This window comes from Erigeron canadensis, chromosome 6 (genome assembly GCF_010389155.1).
Source record: "Erigeron canadensis isolate Cc75 chromosome 6, C_canadensis_v1, whole genome shotgun sequence".
Lineage (NCBI taxonomy): Eukaryota > Viridiplantae > Streptophyta > Magnoliopsida > Asterales > Asteraceae > Erigeron > Erigeron canadensis.
The window spans coordinates 398990-420136 of NC_057766.1; the positions used below are offsets into that span (position 1 = coordinate 398990).

The window sequence follows — 21147 nt, forward strand, 5'->3', positions numbered from 1 at the left end:
CATAATTAGTCATATTAAGAACTTTTAATCACTAAGTTAAAGTCAATAGTCAATTTATTTTTGATTATTAATTTTAATACAACGATCAAGATGATTTAATTTGATAGGAGTGGTGTAATTAAGTAAACGGCATTTAATTATTATTCTATTCCATTTTTTTTGTATACCACACACATGATATATCCACGTATAAAATATTGTATAAAAATCAAGTATAAAATACTTTGTCCTTTCTTGGATTTTAAAAGAGTTTGGGTGAAAAGGGACGGAAATTACATTGTCTCAAAAGTCAGTCAGAAATTTATTTGGTTGAAACATACCTGGTAGTTTCCTTTGGTGAAGGCCGGCCTATCTATTGAAAAAAAAATGAAAGAATAAGTGGGAGATTATTTCAATTTCCGAAGAAGGTGTTACAAAACAAAAACATGATTGAAAATTATTAAGTCCCAGGTTTTTAACTCCCCTTGCGTAGATCATATATAAGTGCTACTCTTTCAAGGAAGATGATCTCCCTTGCTGGTAAATCTTTTTTTTTTTTGTTTCTGTAATTTTCTTCTGTTAGGTTTGATATTATTGTTTTTATTCGTTTATCCTAATATCTGTTCAGTAGCAAATAGTGCCCATAAGCTATTTTAAATTATTAACTTATGAGACTTGACTTACCCACAGCTTTAGTTTTGGTATGGCATGGTTCGGGTTAGAACAAGTTTTTGTCCCTAAACTGGATTGTATATAGAATACAGAGTTTGCAAAGTTATTATTATTATTATTATTATTATTAATACAGATTTTTTGTTAAAGCCAGTTCGGGTTCTGCTGGTTTCGGGCAGTATTGGACCAAACGAACTGATTTTAAATAAGAAAATCATTCCCAACCAGCAACTAGTTTTACCCTAAAAAAACCTCGTTTGGTTTGGAAAACCTTTAACTGGACCGTATCTAGAAGTACCTGTTTTTCATACACTTTGCTCAGAAGACCGATTTCTGCACACCCCTGCTTTATATATGTTGCAGCTGATATCTTGTGTCTTGAACTTGTGTCCAGCTTTAGCGTTGATGACGCTTCCAGACCACCGAAGATTATTCCAAATGGTACCTGATGACATTAAGCATATGTGGAATGAGTGGGCATTGCGTGCCCTGCTTTTGATCAGCCTTGCTTCTCAGATCATATTAATTTTACTAGGCAATGTTCGAAAATATAATCCAAGAACACGGGTCAGAATGGCTCTCTGGTTTGCCTACATAATGACATCAGCAGTCGCATCAGCAGCTCTTGGTGTTATAATCCGAACTGCCTTTGATGTATCCACTGACTCTCATACCCTTTCACAACTTCATAAAATAAGCACTAGTGAGTTCATGTCTTTTTGGGCACCGTTTCTCCTTCTTCACCTTGGGGGTCCAGATACTATCACCGCTTTTGCGTTGGAAGATAATGAGCTTTCATTAAGACAATTTATGGAGATCATTTTTCAATCAGGAGTGGCTCTTTATATCCTCTTGTTGTCATGGCCCGGGTGTTCCCATCTCCCGCTACTAAGTATGCTGGTGTACATGGCTGGTTTCATCAAATGCACTGAACGTATCCGAGCTTTAAGGCAAGCAAATACAGAGAATCTCCGTGAATCGATGCTCGGTCCTCCTGACCCAGGTCCCGATTATCCCAAATTCCTTGAGGAGTTCCACTTGAAAAAGTCTCAGGGGTTTAACGTGAAAATTGTGGAGGTCGCCGAGACCCCTCTCCTAGCCGATGATCATTCATATCCTGCAGAAGGTAAAGAAATATCAGAAGCTTATGATCTATTTCAAACATTCAAGCGTCTTTTTGTTGATCTCATCCTCACGTTTAAAGATAGAGATTATAGTCAATCCTACTTCCGCCATCTTAAATCAGATGATGCTTTCCGTGTAGTTGAGATTGAACTTGGATTTGCATTTGACATGCTTTATACTAAGGCAAATGTGGTGTATACGTTTACTGGGCTCCGTCTGCGCCTCCTTAGCATTATTTTCCTTCTTATGGTACCAGTTGGCTTCTATTATGTCCGTGGTGTGGACGATTACCACTTTATGGACATTGTTATAACTTACCTATTAATTGGTACAGCAATCTTTATGGAAATAATTGCAGTCTATACCATGCTGCGATCTGATTGGACTGATCTTTGGTTGAGCCAATGGAACCTAACCCGAAAAATCCTCATATTCCCTTTCTTCAAAAAAGTGACCAAAAAAAGGTGGTCGGGTTCCATTGCACAGTTTGACCTAATCAGTGTTGCTCTTGAAGAGAAGCCCGCTAGTTTTTTGAAGATTCAGAAAGCCGTTGGGATAGATGACATTCGGGTAAAGCACCGCTACAAGACTTATAGTAAAGTCTCTGATGACCTAAAAGAGTTGATCTATTGTCAGTTTCGTGAGTTCATGGTTTTAAATTCCGACCCCAAAGCGTTATGCACTCATAAAGGAAGTTTTTCTCTCAGAAAGAATGAGTGTGATGCTCTGCTATGGAGCATCACTAAGGTGGAATTCGATCAAAGCATCCTTATATGGCACATTGCCACCACTCTCTGCTTTTTAGAGGTGGACAATCAAGATGGTGCTGACATTGGTGTATGTCGTACCGAAAGCAAGCACATATCTGACTATCTGTTGTATCTTCTCGTGTCATACCCTCTTATGTTACCAAGAGGTATCGGCATGATCAGGTACCGTGACACCTGTGCTGAAGCCAAGCGTTTCTTCAACAAAAAAGGTTTGATAACCGAAAAGGTTGAAGCCTGCAGAAAGTTGCTTGAAGTTGATTGTATGGACATTTTGCCTAGTATAGTGAAGGGGGATCGATGCAAGTCTGTCCTTTTTGATGGCTGTAGACTCGCGTTGACTTTGAAAAAGATGAAAAGAGAACGCATCTGGAGAGTCACAAGTCAAGTATGGATCGAGATTCTAGCCTACGCTGCTACTCACTGTAGCGGATTCTTCCATGAGCAGCAGCTTCGTAAAGGAGGGGAGTTCCTGACTCATGTTTGGCTTCTGATGGCACATTTGGGCATCACTGAGCAGTTTCAGGAATTACAAGGTCATGCTAGAGCTAGAATTATCGTCTGATAAGTTATCACCATAATGTAATCATCCAGTAATTCGTGGCTTGCTATGTGAAAGCTAGGATCAAATCACTAACATTCTGTCATTGCTTTCTTACAAAATCAATGTGATGTAATATATACAATGTTATGGCTTTATGTATATATACAAATGAACAGGCTGTATTTTGCGAAGTAAAGTTTTATTGGCAACTAGGTAAACTGAACCATATGCTTTCAGTATAGTGTCAGTATATAGCAAGTAACTTCTCAGTGCCGCCTTCCGCGGGTTTTGAGCCCCAATACCTCGACGGTGTATGGGGGAGGTTAAGATGTAGGCAGACCTTACCTCTACCTAAGTAGAGAGGTTGCTTCCAGTTTTTATCTAAATGGTAGAAAAGGCCCTCCAACCTTTGCATGGGATGAGGATCGAACCCATGACCTCTGTCTCCAGAGGCAAGGATGTTTACCACTAATCCAACCATGCTGCTTTAGTGTCAGCATATAGTGCAATCAATGAATTCCAACTCGCATAGGTTCTTACTTCAGGGATTCTTTTAACGATTTCCATTTGGATTTCAAAAGGAATGTTGTCTGACATTTTCTTTGATTGTTTGTCTTTGAGTAACCCTCACTCACTCACTTTAGGGTTTCAATGTAATTTTTTTGCTTTTCACTGGTTTACTTTTAATTGTGAGTTAGTAACTTTCATTCACTGCTTAAATACGGTGAGATCTTGAAATTTTAACCAAGGTGTATTTATTTTGGCACATAGTACAATTTGTTAATGTATAATATACAAGTTGTTTTTTTAATAAAAGTTGTGGTACCAATATCACCCCTATTTATTATCTATATCTATATCTCTTAATAAAAAGAATAAACCTTCTATTAAAAGTTACACAAGAGAATTGTTTAAAATACCTCTCTCCCCGTAAACAATCCTCTCCTATTCCTATCCCCTCCTATTGAATGTCTTGATTGCCCATGTACTAATTATTGTATATTATGCATGACTGCATGAGACGCCCCCTTATTAAAAGTCTTGATTGCCACGTACTGATTATTGTATATTATGCACGAGACACCCTGTTAATATTATTCGTTGTAACGTGCGAGTATCATGCTAGTGAATACAAAAAATTCATGTGGATTTATGTTATTTCACAGGGTAAAATCATCATTTTTATTAAAAAGGCGTCTAATTTATAAGATGAGGTCCCCATTTGTCTATATACGTAATTTTTGATTTGGGTATTATATTCGGTTATTCAGTTTAAAGATGGCCAAAAATAAACTCATACCCAATAGGAATACCTGAAACTCGACATCTTTGGTCCGGGTTCGGGTCCAGTGCCAGGTATGGTTTTATATTTTCTTTCCTATGTCCGGGTCCAGGGACGGGTTTAAATGAAAACCTGCATACCTGAAACCCGCCACGATTCCATATACCTGCCTCATTTATATTACATACCCATTGGAAATTATAATATAATTATTTTGTAACATTTATATTTGTCAAAAATGTGTCATTTGTAAAAAATACTCCAAGTAAAAACGCTCAGTGTTGTATGAACCCAACATAAAACTTCACTTTAATTGTTGTATGATAGTTCATGGCAACACAGACACAAAGACGTACTATATTTATATTTCATAAACTCTTGTAGAGATGCCAAACCTCAATGAATTCTATGACTTCATGTTGCGTTAGGAGTGTAAGAGTTCCGGATGTACATGGTTCGATTAGCATGTTAATGGATCCCTAGTTACCCGTGGGGAAACCCGTTACCCGATGATTAGTAGGTAAATGGGGATCCGTCAGGTCTAGGTCCAGGTCCATGTCCGGGTCCAGGACGGGGAATTTTTATCGGGTCCGGGTCCGTGATTACCAAAACCCGGCCTGTTGCCATCCCTAATTCAGTTAAAGTCAAAAATCCGCCTAATAACAGTAGCAGCAGAAATTCCGAACAATTCCAATTTTTCTCAGAAAACTGCTAATGTAACTAGCAGTCTAGCAGTCTGTTCTTAAAGGTAACATCCTTCAAAAGTGACCTGAAAACTTTGCCGGCAGAAAACTGCTAATGTAACTTTCTTTATAGTATCACTCTAATTATGCACTAAACAACAAGGTTTATTTTAAAAGACAGACACATTTATTTGTTCCTTTTATAAACACCTTATAACTTAAAAAGCCATTATAGCATAAGAAGGCAATGGAGGCAGACAAATCGAAGCACACTTTTATAAACAAAAATTAAAAAAAAATTCTTATTACAGAAAACTAAACAAATCCACTCTTAGTATACCATAGCCAGCGTGAAAAGGAAGTAAAAGTATTAAATGTGTTCATGTTTGCCCATTTCTACACGTATGACAAGTTTTGAAATCCAATTAGTGACTCAAATTAGCCAAACTCAAATGACCCATTTCTAAAAATTTGGGTAATTATTCCCAATGAACATCGAGTATGCCCTGCTGCAGTAAAAAAAATTAGGCTTTAAAGATTTTAACAAAGATTAAAAAAGTGAAAGTTCTGGTTCACCAAAGTCAATGCCTTGATGGTGTATGAAAGGCTCATTCTCCTGATTTCATATAATATTGGAATAAACATAAGGAAAAACTAAAGGGTGTTACTCAGGTTGTACCCTCCTAATATATTAATGAGATATAATATAACCGAAATAACATCACATATTCACATATATACTGCAAAGTGAGTATGCCAAATTGACAACTAGAAAAGAGTTGAAATACAAATTAGACCAACACTAAACATGACGATTAAAACAAAGTAATAGTGCATTAATATATACAATTAAGTAAGATTCAACCTAACTAATGCTAAACATGGATCTCACATATAACAAAAGCATGAAGGGATATGTCGAGAGTTTAAAACTTTTCTTAACTTTTAGTAAGCATGAAATTGTACTCAAATCTCCAGAATTTTGCTTGCATCTTTCAAAAGTCTTCAATTCAAATGCAAACTTGCAATGTGGTCATATTCCCTCTGTCAAAAAAGCTCAATGACCAAGCAAAAGTAGTGTTTCCATGTCGGAATGCACAAAACGAGTACCATGAATTCCGATCTTAGTGTTGGTTACTGATTCTGGTTCATGTATAGCAAGTTCAAATTCAGAATAATGATCATCCTTGTTATTCTTCACTGCGACTATGGGTGCACCAGTTTTTCGGAATACCAATGTGGTATATATTGATGCATCAGTTTCATTAATGGAGTATAGCTTAGTAAAGGATCTAGTACAACCATGCCCAATCATCATCCACACATGATGAGTTACTGTCTCATTGTATACATTGAACTCGAACTCGAGGGTAGCAAGAGACTCCCTTAGGTTACATAGCAACAAAACATCACCATGGTTAAGTGCTAAACAATCAGGAAGGTTTACTTGGGTGAGTTCTTCCCTTGTCAAATCAAATGACATGATCAGTTTGGGAGTCAGAAATGCACCACCCACGATAATCCTCTTATAGGCATTCCAATAGATAAACCCATCTACAACTGCTTGAGAAAATTCAAACCAAATGGATTTATGAGGAAGGTTGCTACTTAACGGACTTCTCCAAGTCCCTCCTGAACTTAACGTAAGTACCTCAACTTGGGAGCTAGTATTTCTATATTTTAATCTTCCAAAATCAACATTATAAGTAATTTTGACAAGCTTAGGTTCAAGACGGCAAGGACAAACGCCAAAACCAACTACAGTCCTAGTGTAGTGTTTGCTAAACACATTAGGTATTGCAACATCAACAGTTTTTCTAATCCAAGGATTCCAGATAACAGCGATCCTCATTTCAAGTTCGTACAAACATAACAAGCCATGAGAAGAACCGAGTATCATTGAATCATCATTAATAAATTTGTGAACTGAGTGCAGAATGAACACATGCTTTTGATGTGGGAAAGTGTCATCGTCAACATATTTTACCTCGAGATCTCGTTCTTGTATAAGTAGATGAAGATTGTGGGCCTCATGGCGGAGGGTATGAGCATTAACAAACTTCTTGCTATCGAGCACAAATTTCCATGCTTTTGAGACCGATCGGCACCGAATCAAAGATTTTGTATCAGAGATCCTCTGAATGATTTCCATTTGGCTTTCAAATGGGATGTTGTCTGACATTTTTGATTGATTGTTTGTGTGTACGAGTCACTCTCACTCACTCACTTTATAGTTTTGATAAGCAAAATGCATATAGCTATCTTTAAATATTTGTATCAAATATACTTAGTGTGCGTAAACAACAAAATAAATATATTATTCATAACCTCAAAATATTATACCTTATGTTTCAAAAAAAATAAAAAAATTTTTAACTTGCATAATAATTTAAAAACTGCTATGACAAAATTATGTAGATGATGGAAATTTAACATGTATAAGTTATTAGAGTTTTTAAAAATAAATAATACAAACTTTTTTTTAAAAAAATGACATCATAAACAACAAAAATAAAAGTGAAATAAATCATAAATTAAATAATCACATTTTAATTTACATGAGACTTAGGGTAGAAAAGAAATAAATTACAAATCATAATTTAATAAGAAAATGATTTAAACTTTAAATAAAGATGTTGTCATAAATCAAAATAATAAAAAAAAAATAACTAATATAAAAAGTTCTAATAATGACAAGTGTGTATTGCTTAGAAGATAATTATGTCATAAAAATTTTGTTTTATTTATATAAGAGAAGACATAAGTTAAATTTTGTGAGTTTTATGGTTGCATTTGCGAGTTTTGCTCATATATGTGACTTACGAGGTAAGAAGAAAAAATATATATAAAAATTAAAAACATCACAATGAGAATTTAAATCCAAAACAGTTTCATTTAAACCAACACTAAACTAAGTGTTACTATTAAAATAGCATAGTAATCACTAATCACTATAATATGGTCGACTAAGATTTAGGCTAGCTTGAGGAATAGCCGAGTAAGCTGCTTTTGGTGAATCACAAAAGTTATTTGAACACATAGAATGACATTCATTTCACGATTAATAATTAGATGTATTGCGAAACATGATATTTATAAAATAAAAAAAAAAAAAATTGAAACATGTTATCATCGTAGCTATGCCGAAAACAACTTTTTGAGCATTAATGATAGGGAAGTGATATTGTTACAACAAGTTTTAGCCTTCTACAATAAATCTTGCATAATATAGTTGTACATTTCGTAATAAATTGTATACCTTTGTTGTAGATAGCTAATATTTGTTGTATAAATATCACTTCCCTTATTGATAGTGTACCAAGCAATATATTATAAAAAGAAGGGATTTTCTAGTGTGTGCCCTATAGGCATATTGTAAGAATTAAATAATCCACTCTATTAATTGCTTTAATCTTTTCTTTTTTTCACCTATCCTTAATTTGACCCTTTCCTAATTGAAGCCTATATTACAGTTGATTTTCCATTTGAGTTGTACAATCGTAACATAACCCCACCAATATTTTACTAAAATAAACTTTAATTGTCTAAGAAACTTACGATCTTTTGATACATATTAAAATTTCCCTCTTAAAAATTTCCCTCGTAAATTTCCCTCCTTTTTTTTTGACACAAAGTCTATATAACTTGTTTATGTTTCTTTTTCCTACAACAAAAAGTGATCAAAATTAGTATGCTTTTATTTCGTACATTTTATTTGCAAAAATGAATAAAATTCATTTATTTGATCTAAATGAAATTCCAGCAGAAGAATGTTTTGCAAGTCATGATGTGAATTATGAAGGCACAAAACAAGTTTTTGAAAAACCATTTGTGGGTCAATGTTTTCTTAGTGAAGAAGAAGCATTTGTGTTTTATCAAAATTTTGCAAAATACAATGGATTTTCAATTAGAAAAGGAAGGTTTGTTAATAAAAATGGTGAAAAGGCACGACGAGATTTCTTTTGTCACCGTGAAGGACACCAGGAGGCTAAAGCGGTAGATCCAACAAAAGAACAAAGAAATCGGATTTCTACGAGATGTGAATGCAAGGCTCATATGCGTATAACATTGAGAAAAGCAAATGAAATATTTCCAAAGGAGTGGCAAGTTACTACTTTTATTTCAGATCACAATCATGAGTTGTTATCCATCAACGAGGTACGTTTTCTTCCATCATATTGTAGCATCACAACGGAAGATTAAAAACGAATATTGATGCTCAAACAATGTGGTTTATCGGTTAAACAAATTATGCATGTCATGGAGGCCGAAAAAAATTTGTCACATGGACAACTTCATTTTCTCACTAAGGATGTTCATAATTATTTTGCAAAAATCCGTGTCATGCACTCTCAAAATGATGCAAAAGAGCTATTGGAGTATTGCATGAAAAGTAAGAGTGAAAACCCAAATTTTCAATATGCATTTACACTTGATAATGAAAACAAGTTAGAACATATATTTTGGTCTCCCCGTCGTTGTTTTGATTGGTACCAAAAATATAAAGATGTGGTGGTATTTGATACTACATATAAGATAAATTCTTATGACATGCCTTTCGGTATTTTTGTTGGAGTTGATAATCATGGAAGAACCATTTTATTTGGGTGTGCGCTTCTACGGAATGAGACAACTAACACATTTAGATGGCTATTGAAGGTAAATCAATTTCCTTAAATTAATTTATTTACTTATATCAAAAAGAGGGAATCATAATACTGTATTAAAATAAATTTATAAAGAGGCATGATAATCATTTCAGAATTTAGCTGACTAAATTATTATAAAATTGCAGAATTTTTCTCTTCTTATGACAAGTCCACCAAAAACATTATTAACGGATCAAGATCCATGGCTCACAGAGGCCATTGCAAAAGAAATGCCTTCTACAAAACATGCGTTTTGCATATGGCATATCACTACTAAATTTAGTGGTTGGTTCACTTCTATATTAAGGACCAATTACTCAAGTTGGTGCTCACAGTTTTATAGCTTATACAAGTTGGATACAATCGATGAATTTGAGCATCAATGGTCAACAGTGATAAAATATTTCAATCTGGATGAAAATAAGCATGTCATTGGGTTGTACAAGATTAGAAGATTTTGGGTGCCGACTTATCTTCGCGAATATTTTTTTGGTGGCATGACAACAACCGGGAGGTCTGAAAGTATAAATGCATTTATAAAGAGATTTATATCTTCAAACACATGTTTAAATCAATTTGTTAGACAAGTAAGTTGTTATTTTTAATTTATTCATTTTGAAAATAATTAGTAATTCATTAAGTTTTAATTATATTATATGCTATATAATATATTTCTCAATTCATGTATATATATATATATATATTTGAACTAGGTTGAACTTGCAATAGAAGACGTGGAACAAACACAAGCACATGATAGTATGAAGCAAAAATACAAAGGCTCAAGGTTAAAGTCACTATCACCATTGGAAGAACAAGGTCATCACTTTTTGACTAGCAACTCAATATAAGGTTCATGAAATGGTATGTAACAAGTTCACTGTTAAACATTATAAAGAGACATGGGGTAATATGCATGAGGTGGAGTGGAACGGTAGTGTGGCAAAGTGCAGTTGCAAGAATTTTGAGTTCGTTTGTATATTATGTCGTCATATTTTAAGTGTTTTTCTTCATAAAGACTGTTTCAATATTCCCCTTTCTTATTGGCTTTCACGATGGAGTCGACTAGAAGTTGTGCCATCAAGTGATATAGCAAATCTGAATTCAACGTCTATAAACAACGATGAGAGTGTGATTAATGCAATAGGTGTGGTTCGATGTCCTCCTACTTCAAAAACAAAAGGACGTTCCAAAGAAAAACGCTTGAAGGGTGGAAGAGAATTAATGAAACAAGTAAGGTCTTGTACTCTTTGTAAAAGTGTTGGTCATAATGCTACCACTTGTCCGGAAAAAGAAAAACTTGGGAACGAAGATGCTAATTCGGTACGAGCTATTAAGAAAAAGAAAATCATGTTAGAGAATCAAGATTTAAATCCCGTTTTCTCTTTGAAGTTTTAATTTGTTAGATGTTTAATGTTTTCCTTGAAAATTTAATTGTTAACTTGATCTATTTTACAAGTCTATATGAGATATTGAAGTGATATATGTTACACTCTGTTTGTGAAACATCAAAAATAAATTCCCGTAAATATATGATTGATTTTAGAGAAATTCAATGTCATCATTATTTTAGCAAAGGGTAGAATAAGGATAGGTGAAAAAAGGAAAAGATTAAAGCTATTAATTAAGTAGTATATATGGAAATTAGAGTGGATTATTTAATTCTTACAATATGCCAATAGGGCACATACTAGAAAATCCCTAAAAAGAATAACTTTTTTTAATTTGGTAATGTTGAAAATATTATAATATTTCACTTGGCACCCCTTAAAATACTTTTACATACACTACCTTTTTAACAATAATAATTAAATTACATTATCAATTCTTTATGTTTTAAAATATGTCTATTAATTTTTTACATTAGTTATATAAACAACTCAACACCGCTGCACCATCAACCGTAGCCCAACCAGACACCGTCACCATCACAACCACCGTCACATCATGCGGTGTACTGTGCTAATTGAAATCAATTCGGGTAAGTGTTTGTGAACACTTGGAATTATGCTACAATTGAAATAACACAACCCAATTTATTAGGTCCACTCGAACAATAGCATACCAAAGGAAAAAAATTACCCAAAGAGTTGAAATTCAAACCAACAGCCCATTAGTGGCCCAATTAAGAACCCGCAATTCGGCCGAAATCATATGAAAAACAGCTAATGTAACTAATTGTTACCGGAAAACATCGCCGGCCACTGGAATCACCTGTTCTGTTCAGAAACTCGAAACCGCGGGTAGGACCGGAATTACTTCGTGAACAAAACCTGATATATTTTAAGTCGATTGGATGGAAAGAATTGAAGAATTTGATGAATAAAAGGTACGAGTTTTGAACGAATTTTTATTTGATTTTGATGAACTTTTTGATAAATTGTGTATTAAATTGCGATTGAAATTGAAAGAAATCGAAACTTCTATAGTTTTATCTGGATTAAAAATAAAATTATATAATCACATATAGTATTTAGATAGCACAACACTTGTATAGTTTTATCTACAAAATTACAACAATGAAAGAATGTAGAATCAATTAGGTCTCCGATATAGTTACAAGACGTTGATTCTAGCCCTAGCATGCCCTTGAGAAACCTGGAACTGCTCGGTGATCCCCAAATGTGCCATTAGAAGCCAGACATGAGTCAGAAACTCGCCTCCTTTCCTAAGCTGCTGCTCATGGTGAAATCCCCTGCAGTGAGTAGAAGCGTAAGCCAGAATCTCGATCCACACTTGACTCATGACTCTCCACATTCGTTCCCTTTTCATCTTTTTCAAAGTCAACGCGAGTCTGCATCCGTCAAAAAGGACAGACTTGCATCGGTCCCCCTTCACTTTACTAGGCAAAACTTCCAAACTATCTACTTCAACCAACTTTCTGCAGGCTTCTGATTTTTCGGTAATGAAACCTTTTTCGTTGAAGAAACGCGTGGCTTCAGCACAGGTGTCACGGTACCTGATCATGCCGATACCTATTGGTAACATAACGGGGTATGACACGAGAAGATACAACAGATAGTCAGATATGTGCTTGCTTTCCCTACGACATACATCGTTGTCGGTTCCATCTTGATTGTCCTTCTCTGAAAAGCAAAGAGTGGTGGCAATGTGCCATATAAGAATGCTTTGATCGAATTCCACCTTAGTGATGCTCCATAGAAGAGCATCACACTCGTTCTTTCGGAGAGAAAAACTTCCTTTATGAGTGCATAACGCTTTGGGGTCAGAGTTTAAAACCATGAACTCAAGAAACTGACTGTAGATTAAATTTTTTAGGTCTTCAGAAACTTTACTATAAGTCTTGTAGCGGTGCTTTACACGAATGTCATCTATGCCAACGAGTGTCTGAATCTTCAAAAAACTAGCAGGCTTCTCTTCAAGAGCAACGCTTAGCAGGTCAAACTGTGCAATGGAACCCGACCACCTTTTTTTGGTAACTTTCTTGAAGAAAGGGAATATGAGGATTTTCCGGGTTAGGTTCCGTTGGCTCAACCAAAGATCGGTCCAATCAGAGCGCAGCATGGTAACGACCGCAATTATTTCCATAAACATTGTTGTACCAGTTAATAGGTACGTTATGACAACGTCGATAAAGTGGTAATCGTCCATATCACAGACATAATAGAAGCCAACTGGTACCATAAGAAGGAAAATAATGCTAAGAAGGCGAAGGAAGAGCCCAGTAAAAGTATACACCACATTTGCCTTTGTGTAAAGCATGTCAAATGCAAATCCAAGTTCAATCTCAACAACACGGAAAGCATCATCTGATTTGAGATGGCGGAAGTAGGATTGACTACCATCTCTATCTTCAAATGTGAGGATGAGATCGACGAAAAGCCGCTTGAATGTTTGAAATAGATTATAAGCTTCAGATATTTCTTTACCTTCGGCAGGATATGAATGATCATTGGCCGGGAGAGGGGTCTCGGGGACCTCCTCAACTTTCACGTTAAACCCTTGAGACTTTTTCAACTGGAGATCCTCCAGGAATTTGTGATAATTAGGACCTGGGTCAGGAGGACCAAGCATCGAGTCACGAAGATTCTCTGTATTTGCTAGCCTTAAAGCCCGAATACGTTCAGCACATTTGATGAAACCAGCTACGTAGACCGGTATACTTAGTTGTGGTAGATCAGAACACCCGGGCCATGACAGCAAGAGGATGTAAAGAGCTACTCCTGATTGAAAAATGATCTCCATAAATTGTCTTAATGAAAGCTCATTATCTTCCAACGCAAAGGCAGTAATAGCATCTGGACCACCAAGGTGAAGAAGGAGAAACGGTGCCCAAAAAGACATGAGCTCACTAGTGCTCATTTTGTGAACTTGTGAAAGGGTATGGGAGTCGGTGCATACATCTAAGGCAGTTCGGGTTATAACACCAAGAGCTGCTGATGCGACTGCTAATGCCATTATGTAGGCAAACCAGAGAGCCATTCTGACCCTTGTTCTAGGATTATATTTTCGAACGTTGCCTAGTAAAATCAATGTGATCTGAGAAGCAAGGCTGATCAAAATTAGGGCACGCAATGCCCACTCGTTCCACATATGCTTAACGTCATCTGGTACCACTTGGAACAATACTCTGTGGTCTGGAAGCGTCATCAACGCCAGAGCTGGACACAAGTTCAAGATACGAGATATCAGCTGCAAGATAGATATAGCAGGAGTGTGCAGAAATTGGCCTGACCGATTCTTACAGTAACGAAAAAACCGGTTCTTCTACATACAGTCCAGACATTGGTCCTAGTCTTCTAGAGTTTTTACAACCTGGTTCTCCATTTAATTACAGTTTTTTTTTTAATCTTAGCAAAGGACTCAGTTATTGGTTTGGTCCAATCCTTTCCCTGAACGAAACCAGCAGAACCTGAACCATACCAAACCCGAACCAGTTATTTTTATCTTGTCATTTTATATCTATAATTTGGCAAACTATAACATCCGACCTATGTATTCTATATACAATCCAGCTTAGGAACAAACTTTTTCTAAACCGAACCATGCCATACCAAAACTTAAGCTGCGGGTTAGTGGGTAAGTAAGTCTCATAAGTTAAAAATTTGAAACAGTTTATGGACATTTTTGTAACTGAATAGATACTATATTAGAAAAACTGAATGAAAACATATAAAAACATTAAAACAATATCAAACCTAACAGCTAAGCATTACAGAAAGACAAAAAGAAAAGATTTACCAGCAAGGGAGATCATCTTCCTTGAAAGATTCTAATAGCATTTAAGAGAAAGTATATTTATTAATGGTTGTGATTTGTGAAAGAAGAGGGGGAAAATTGTAGTATTTGTAGCTTTGTATTTATAGATACAGGAGTATAAGTAAAGAGAGGGGTTGTTCATAACAAACAATTTCTGTGTAAGTTTATAAAAAACTTGTTGAAGTGGATAATGAAACTTGCCTAGAAGATACATTAAGATATAACACATCTTCAGATATAGCATTGACTTCTGTGGTGTGGTGCAATGTGGTGTGGTGAGGTGTGGTGGTTATGTCCACATTGCCTCCTGATAGTACATATAATTGTTATAAGAAAGTTCTACTTAAAACCATATTCATATTAGTGGACTAATGGTAATCCAAAAGGTTCTGTTATCAGTTGGTTTCAAATTTAACTAGATAAAAAAAAAAAAAAAAGAATCGTTTTCTTGGTTATGAATTTCGACAACTGTCAATTCGAGTTCTGATATAGTAAGTTCTAGTTTCAGTTCTGTTAGCATCCATTTACACAAATAAACATCATTACAGAACTTAAAAAGAATACTCCGTATATACTATTAAAAATACACATATAGTGATATAAACAATACTTTGATAGTGATACTCTTTCAAAAAAGTCTCACAGTGGACCTACATATACATGTATTAATACAAGTAGTAATTTTCTAGTAAACTTCTTCGTAATCCCTACTAAACTTTCTTATTTATTTATCTCTATCTCTACTACATTATAAAGCATTTGTTCCTTCCATTTTTTTTTTTTTTTTAATTTTACACAAGTGTAAACCCCAAAATACCTCTATCACTTATTCATAATATCCTTAAAATAAATCTCAACCAATCATTTTTCTTTTGCCTCCATAAATTTCTATAATTCATTAAAAAAATTTTATCTTAAAAACCATAAATCGATAATACTGTATATTTTGTAGCACCTTAAGCCGAAATTATGACTCAAAAACGATAGAAACTTAACGTGACAAACTAAAGAAGCAACCAATCAAACAAAATGAACAAGGCGGTGCAGTGGGCAGGCAAATATAACGTGCTTGATAAAAATAAAAAGTGGAAACACATATATACTAGGGGTGCGGATCTTTAGACGTTGAGAAATCCCACAACTTGATGATCACCAAAAGCCCGAATAATTAACGAAGCGCGTAGCCCGACTAGGCAAAAGCGCGTAACCCGACCACCCACTATTAGCGGTGACGTCGCCGCAAATAGTGGGTCCCATAGGTCAGACTGCAACATTCAAAGCCACAGAATCACGTGTAATGGGCCCCACTATTAGCGGCGACGTCGCCGCAAATAGTGGGCCCCCCACTACGTTATATCGTTTTAAACGACGCACTCTCGTCTTCTTCCTATTATTCTTCCTTCTCCTTCTCCGTAAGAACACTCCCTCTCTTCCTCCATAATTTCCTTTCTTTTCCATATAATAACTTTTTTTATTTACAAAATCCGGCCATCTATCCCCTCATCCTCGTTATCAACAATCCTTTTTACACCACCCACGTTTTCCGGCGTCCCGGAGTCCATTTTCAGGCGCGGTTTTAGCGGAGACTTTTTTCCGGCGAATAAGTTTTCCGGCCAACCAGTTTTGCGGGGAACGTTTTTTCCAGTGATATACGGCAAACCAGTTTTGGGGAATTCCGGCGAACTCTGGGGATCCAGTTTTCCGGCGACCCAGTCAGTCCGGTTTTTGTTCTACTCATTTTTTCGGTGAACCGGTTTTCAGACAAGGTAACACTCATTTACCTTTTAAATAGTTGTTTTTATTTTAATATATAATAATGTTATCGAATATTTGTTTGTTATAGAAATTATTAGTTTGGGTTGGGTTGGGAATGTGAGTGAAAATTGGAGTATGGTTGGGTTGTATAGGTGGAATAGAGAGAAATTAATTTTTAATAAGAGATTGGGTTGAGTTGGTTCACTGATGTGGATAGTCTAATGTGAGTCCAGATTCTTCTAATAAGGTTTGTTTCTCACTCTTTATATTAAATATATTGTTTTATAAATTTAATACTCGTATAATATTTTTTTAATTAATATAATGTGATTTTAAATTAATATAAATGACAATGACAATGTAACGTGAAATAAATTAAGTTTCAATTTGTTCGGTTTAAAATAAAATGAGTTCAATGTTGGTTTATTTTGTTAAAACACTTGTTAATATGTTGAAGCAGCATGGTTGGATCAGTGGTAAACAGAGGTCATAGGTTCGATCCTCATCCCATGCAAAGGTTCGAGGGCCTTTTCTACCATTTAGGTGGAAATTGGAAGCAGCCTCTCTACTTAGGTAGAGGTAAGGTCTGCCTACATCTTAACCTCCCCCATATACCGTCAAGGTATTGGGCTCAAAACCCAAGAAAAGCGGCACTGAGCAGTTACTTTTACTTGTTAATATGTTGGAAAGATGACTGATACTCTATTTGAAGTGAAATAATTAATCAACATATAAATTAGTCTAAAAGTCATTTTAAAATCACAATATTATCTTTTTCTAAATTTCTTTTCTAATTTTATCTTTTCATATTTTCATGTATGAATATCATCTTGTAATTATAGGACATTTGAACGATATGAACTTATTATGAAGTATGTTGCACATGCCAAGTCCAATTGAATAAAAACTCTATTTGGCCCAAAGTAAGTATTGCACTAGTCACTTCAGTCAACGAACACGGTGGTGATGGAGGTGATACGACGGCTGTCAAAACCACTCGCCGGCGAATACTTGAGGCAAACCCTAATCAATACATCTCAGATTAAGCCCATTCTAGAACCAAGAATTTTCTCTTCTTCATCATCTTCTTATTCTACTCAAGTAGGCTGGTTTAATGGGTTGGGAAAGAAAAAAAAGATTATCAGTTTACCATCTATTGTGCAAGCCGGTGACCCGGTTCTTCATGAACCCGCCCGAGAAGTCATGGTTGGAGAAATCGGGTCGGAGCGTATCCAGAAGATAATTGATGATATGATTCAAGTTATGAGAAGACGACCCGGGGTTGGCCTTGCTGCTCCCCAAATTGGTATTCCTTTAAAAGTCAGTTTCTTTCTTTATTTTTTTCATTTATTTTGCTATAAATATTTTTAAACGGGTAACATGTAAAATTGGACATGCTGACGTTAACTCCTTGTGTTTTCTCTATTGTTTCTTGTTTCTGTATATGCATTTTTGTCTGACATTAATAGTTAATTAATGAGTAGATTATTGTAGTGGAGGATACTAAAGAATACATAGCACAAGAACCAGAAGAAGAGACCAAGGCACATGACAGGCATCCTTTTGATCTTATGGTATGTGAATAAAACTTTAAGAAGTGTGTAGTCCCGGTTCTTACAATGTGAAAGTTTTGTAAACGGTTTCTTGAAATGTAGGTTATTTTGAACCCAAAACTTAGAAAAAAGAGCAACAAGTCAGCATTGTTTTTTGAAGGCTGTTTAAGGTGAGTTTACTTGCCCTGTTTTATCAATCCTTAATGGATGAATAAAGTTTGTGTTCAAATTTCTGTATTTGATTTAGCATTCAACGCTTTCACATTAATTGGTATACAATGTGGTATATGGACTATGGATTCCATGTAAGAGAAGAAATTTAGAATTAGGCCTGAGAACGTAAAAAAATGCGGATGGGTGAGTTGATTTGGGTTTTGTTTTGCCTCTAACTTGCCAAACGTTAAACTTAAAAACATAAGTCCAAAAAGGGATGGGCAAAGCATGTCAAAACTCGGAAGTAGCCAAAGTGTAACTTGTACATACAGCCTCTCAAATTATGTCAAGTTAGTATTGTTATTCTCACATGTATAGTATTTGTAATTATATATAACACATTATTATAATTAAAATATTGCATAAAAAATGTTGTGGGTCAACCCGACCTTATACTATAAACCCACTCATTTTGCACCTCTACTATGGATGATGTAAGCCAGATTGTATGGATTTAATGACATTAATGCTATAGTGGATTCAACCCCATTTAGTAATATTTTGAATTAATTTGAATTTGACTGTCGGTTCTTTAAACTAATAGTTACTGACTTTCAGTCGGACCGTTTCTAGGATTGAAATAATTAAATTTGCAAGAAAACTGATTATTGAGATCCCCTGTTTTATTAAACATGCTATAGTCACTTTCAAAACGGCTCATCACTCCCTAGATGTTGCAAGTTGTGGGTGACGGGTTGATTAATGGTAATATTTTTACAGTGTTGATGGATACAGAGCATTGGTTGAAAGGTTTCTTGAGGTAGAGGTTAGGGGGTTGGATCGAGATGGGAAGCCCATGAAGGTGAATGCTAGTGGGTGGCAGGCTCGTATTTTACAACACGAATGTGATCATCTAGAGGGAACTCTGTATGTTGACAAGATGGTGAAACGAACATTTAGGACCGTTGAGAATGTGGACTTGCCTCTTGCTAGTAGCTGTCCTAAGCAGGGTGTTTGCTAGCATTATGGTTTCAAGGTCTATTCAGTATGAGTACTAGGCTACCAGTTATGGTCGCTTTGCCAAGAATACTTTAGAAGATTTATCATCTTTTAGTCGGGAAATTATAGTGTCATAGCTTGGATGTTGAAAAATAAAGAGCTTCCAAAATGGGATCATCAGAATTCATAGGTATGATCCCTTAATGTCAGACATTACGAGTAACATACTGAATGTTCATGCAACCGATTGAAATAGAATTTTAAAAAAAAAAATAATATCCCTAAACAGTTTTATACCAAAATCGATCTTGGCTACATGAACCACCTGATTGTCTAAACCTTTTTGGTCTGATGTTCTTATTATTTAACAAATCTGTAGCAATTTTTAATCTTAATTGTTTCTTGGTAATCTTTTTTATTTGGATTAGCACACGTTGTAACAATTTTTTACTTAGACTATGTAGCAAATTCACCTAAGTTATTTGACGTAATTTTCTCTTAATCCGGTGTCTTGCCAGAATATTTAGTAACAAATTCAACCGTTTCAACCGAAGTTAGTTATGATTGATACATTGTCATTATAACATCTCTTATTTATGTTTGTCAAAATATTGATTTGTCACATATTAACATTTTTGAGATTTATATGTATTCCTCACGTATTACGCGGGAAAATAAATATTAGACAATATTATTACTTATATTAACATTTTAGTAGATTTATATGTATAACCACTAGATTAAATTTAATTATTTCATCTTTATCAAATATACCCTTTTTAATTATATAATATACCATAAATAAAATAAATATATACGTTTTAAATAAATATTAATGTTGAAAAGTGTAAATTAGTAGTGGAAAGCAAAAAAGTGTAACTTGTAAATTACAAATATACCCTTCTTAATTGTTATAATATATCATAAATGTATGATAATATGTAAATCTTTCAAGTTTCAATGACAAAAATAATGCACGAGTTATCCTACACATTTTGTATAATTATAAAAGACTAATAAATCAAATTTATATATAAATCCACGTATTGAAAAACTAAGTTAGGCAAAATTCTCCAAATCCCAATCATTTATTACATTTTTTTTACTACGGTATTTTTTCACTTAGGTTATTTTTATATAATATATTAGATTAACATGACTTTCGAAAGAGACAAATATTTCAAAAATGTTTGATGTACTTAATTTATGTGAGGTGAATTTAACTTTTATTACTTTGTAATAATAATTTTTTTTAAACGACATACTACTCTATCACTATCGTAAATCCCGTGTCCAGTGTTGATCCATTCAATAACCATTCTCGAGATGTCAGTCGAATGCCACGTCACCACTATTTGCGGCGACGTCGCCGCTAATATTGATGACGTGGCATTCGACTGACATGATCTGTCAGGCAGTGTTTCAGTTTGTCGGGGGTCCCACTGTTAGTGGTGACATCGCCGCTAATACCCTGGTGGGGTTGACCATTGACCTGATGGTGTTACCCAATACCATAATTAAACGTTAAAGCATCCTCGAGTCTTAAAGAGTACAAGCGGAAGTTATGTAATTGTAACAATATGTGGATACTGACTACTGAGACTAGCAAAAGCAAAAGTGTGAATGAGATAGAAGTACCATCTAAATATAATTTCGTCGCTAGTGCATTGCATTTTACTATTATATAAAAGCTTGCTGGCCAACATAATAGTTATAGGAGACTAGTAGTGTATGATTTTTACACATATATTTATTCAATAAGAAAT

At 34.9% G+C, this 21147-nt stretch overlaps 4 protein-coding genes and 1 pseudogene across 4 annotated transcripts; 3 read left to right on the top strand and 2 right to left on the bottom strand.

Moving 5' to 3' along the window:
• The first annotated feature begins 284 nt into the window (after positions 1-284).
• On the top strand, positions 285-3278 carry LOC122602927. Its single transcript, XM_043775541.1, has 2 exons — positions 285-519; positions 1046-3278. The coding sequence occupies exons 1-2, from the start codon at positions 504-506 to the stop codon at positions 3106-3108; spliced, it is 2079 nt and encodes a 692-aa protein (XP_043631476.1). The 5' UTR covers positions 285-503; the 3' UTR covers positions 3109-3278.
• A 2831-nt stretch (positions 3279-6109) lies between these two features.
• LOC122602938 (putative F-box protein At3g52320) lies at positions 6110-7234 on the bottom strand. Its single transcript, XM_043775552.1, has one exon. It carries the CDS (start codon positions 7232-7234, stop codon positions 6110-6112), a length of 1125 nt encoding a protein of 374 aa, XP_043631487.1.
• Positions 7235-8775: 1541 nt separating this feature from the next.
• LOC122602939 lies at positions 8776-11099 on the top strand (annotated as a pseudogene).
• Positions 11100-12257: 1158 nt separating this feature from the next.
• Positions 12258-14312, bottom strand: LOC122602940. Its single transcript, XM_043775553.1, has one exon. The coding sequence runs from the start codon at positions 14310-14312 to the stop codon at positions 12258-12260; it is 2055 nt and encodes a 684-aa protein (XP_043631488.1).
• Positions 14313-17531: 3219 nt separating this feature from the next.
• On the top strand, positions 17532-19883 carry LOC122602928 (peptide deformylase 1A, chloroplastic-like). Its single transcript, XM_043775542.1, has 4 exons — positions 17532-17996; positions 18161-18250; positions 18332-18399; positions 19163-19883. The coding sequence occupies exons 1-4, from the start codon at positions 17643-17645 to the stop codon at positions 19401-19403; spliced, it is 753 nt and encodes a 250-aa protein (XP_043631477.1). The 5' UTR covers positions 17532-17642; the 3' UTR covers positions 19404-19883.
• The last annotated feature ends 1264 nt before the right edge of the window (positions 19884-21147 follow it).

Coding starts and splice junctions, on each gene's coding strand:
- LOC122602938 (XM_043775552.1), bottom strand. CDS start 7,234: ATGTCAGACAACATCCCATTTGAAAGCCAAATGGAAATCATTCAGAGG.
- LOC122602940 (XM_043775553.1), bottom strand. CDS start 14,312: ATGACGCTTCCAGACCACAGAGTATTGTTCCAAGTGGTACCAGATGAC.
- LOC122602928 (XM_043775542.1), top strand. CDS start 17,643: ATGGAGGTGATACGACGGCTGTCAAAACCACTCGCCGGCGAATACTTG. Junction 18,251..18,331: donor GGCATCCTTTTGATCTTATG/GTATGTGAATAA, acceptor CTTGAAATGTAG/GTTATTTTGAACCCAAAACT. Junction 18,400..19,162: donor TTTTTTGAAGGCTGTTTAAG/GTGAGTTTACTT, acceptor ATATTTTTACAG/TGTTGATGGATACAGAGCAT.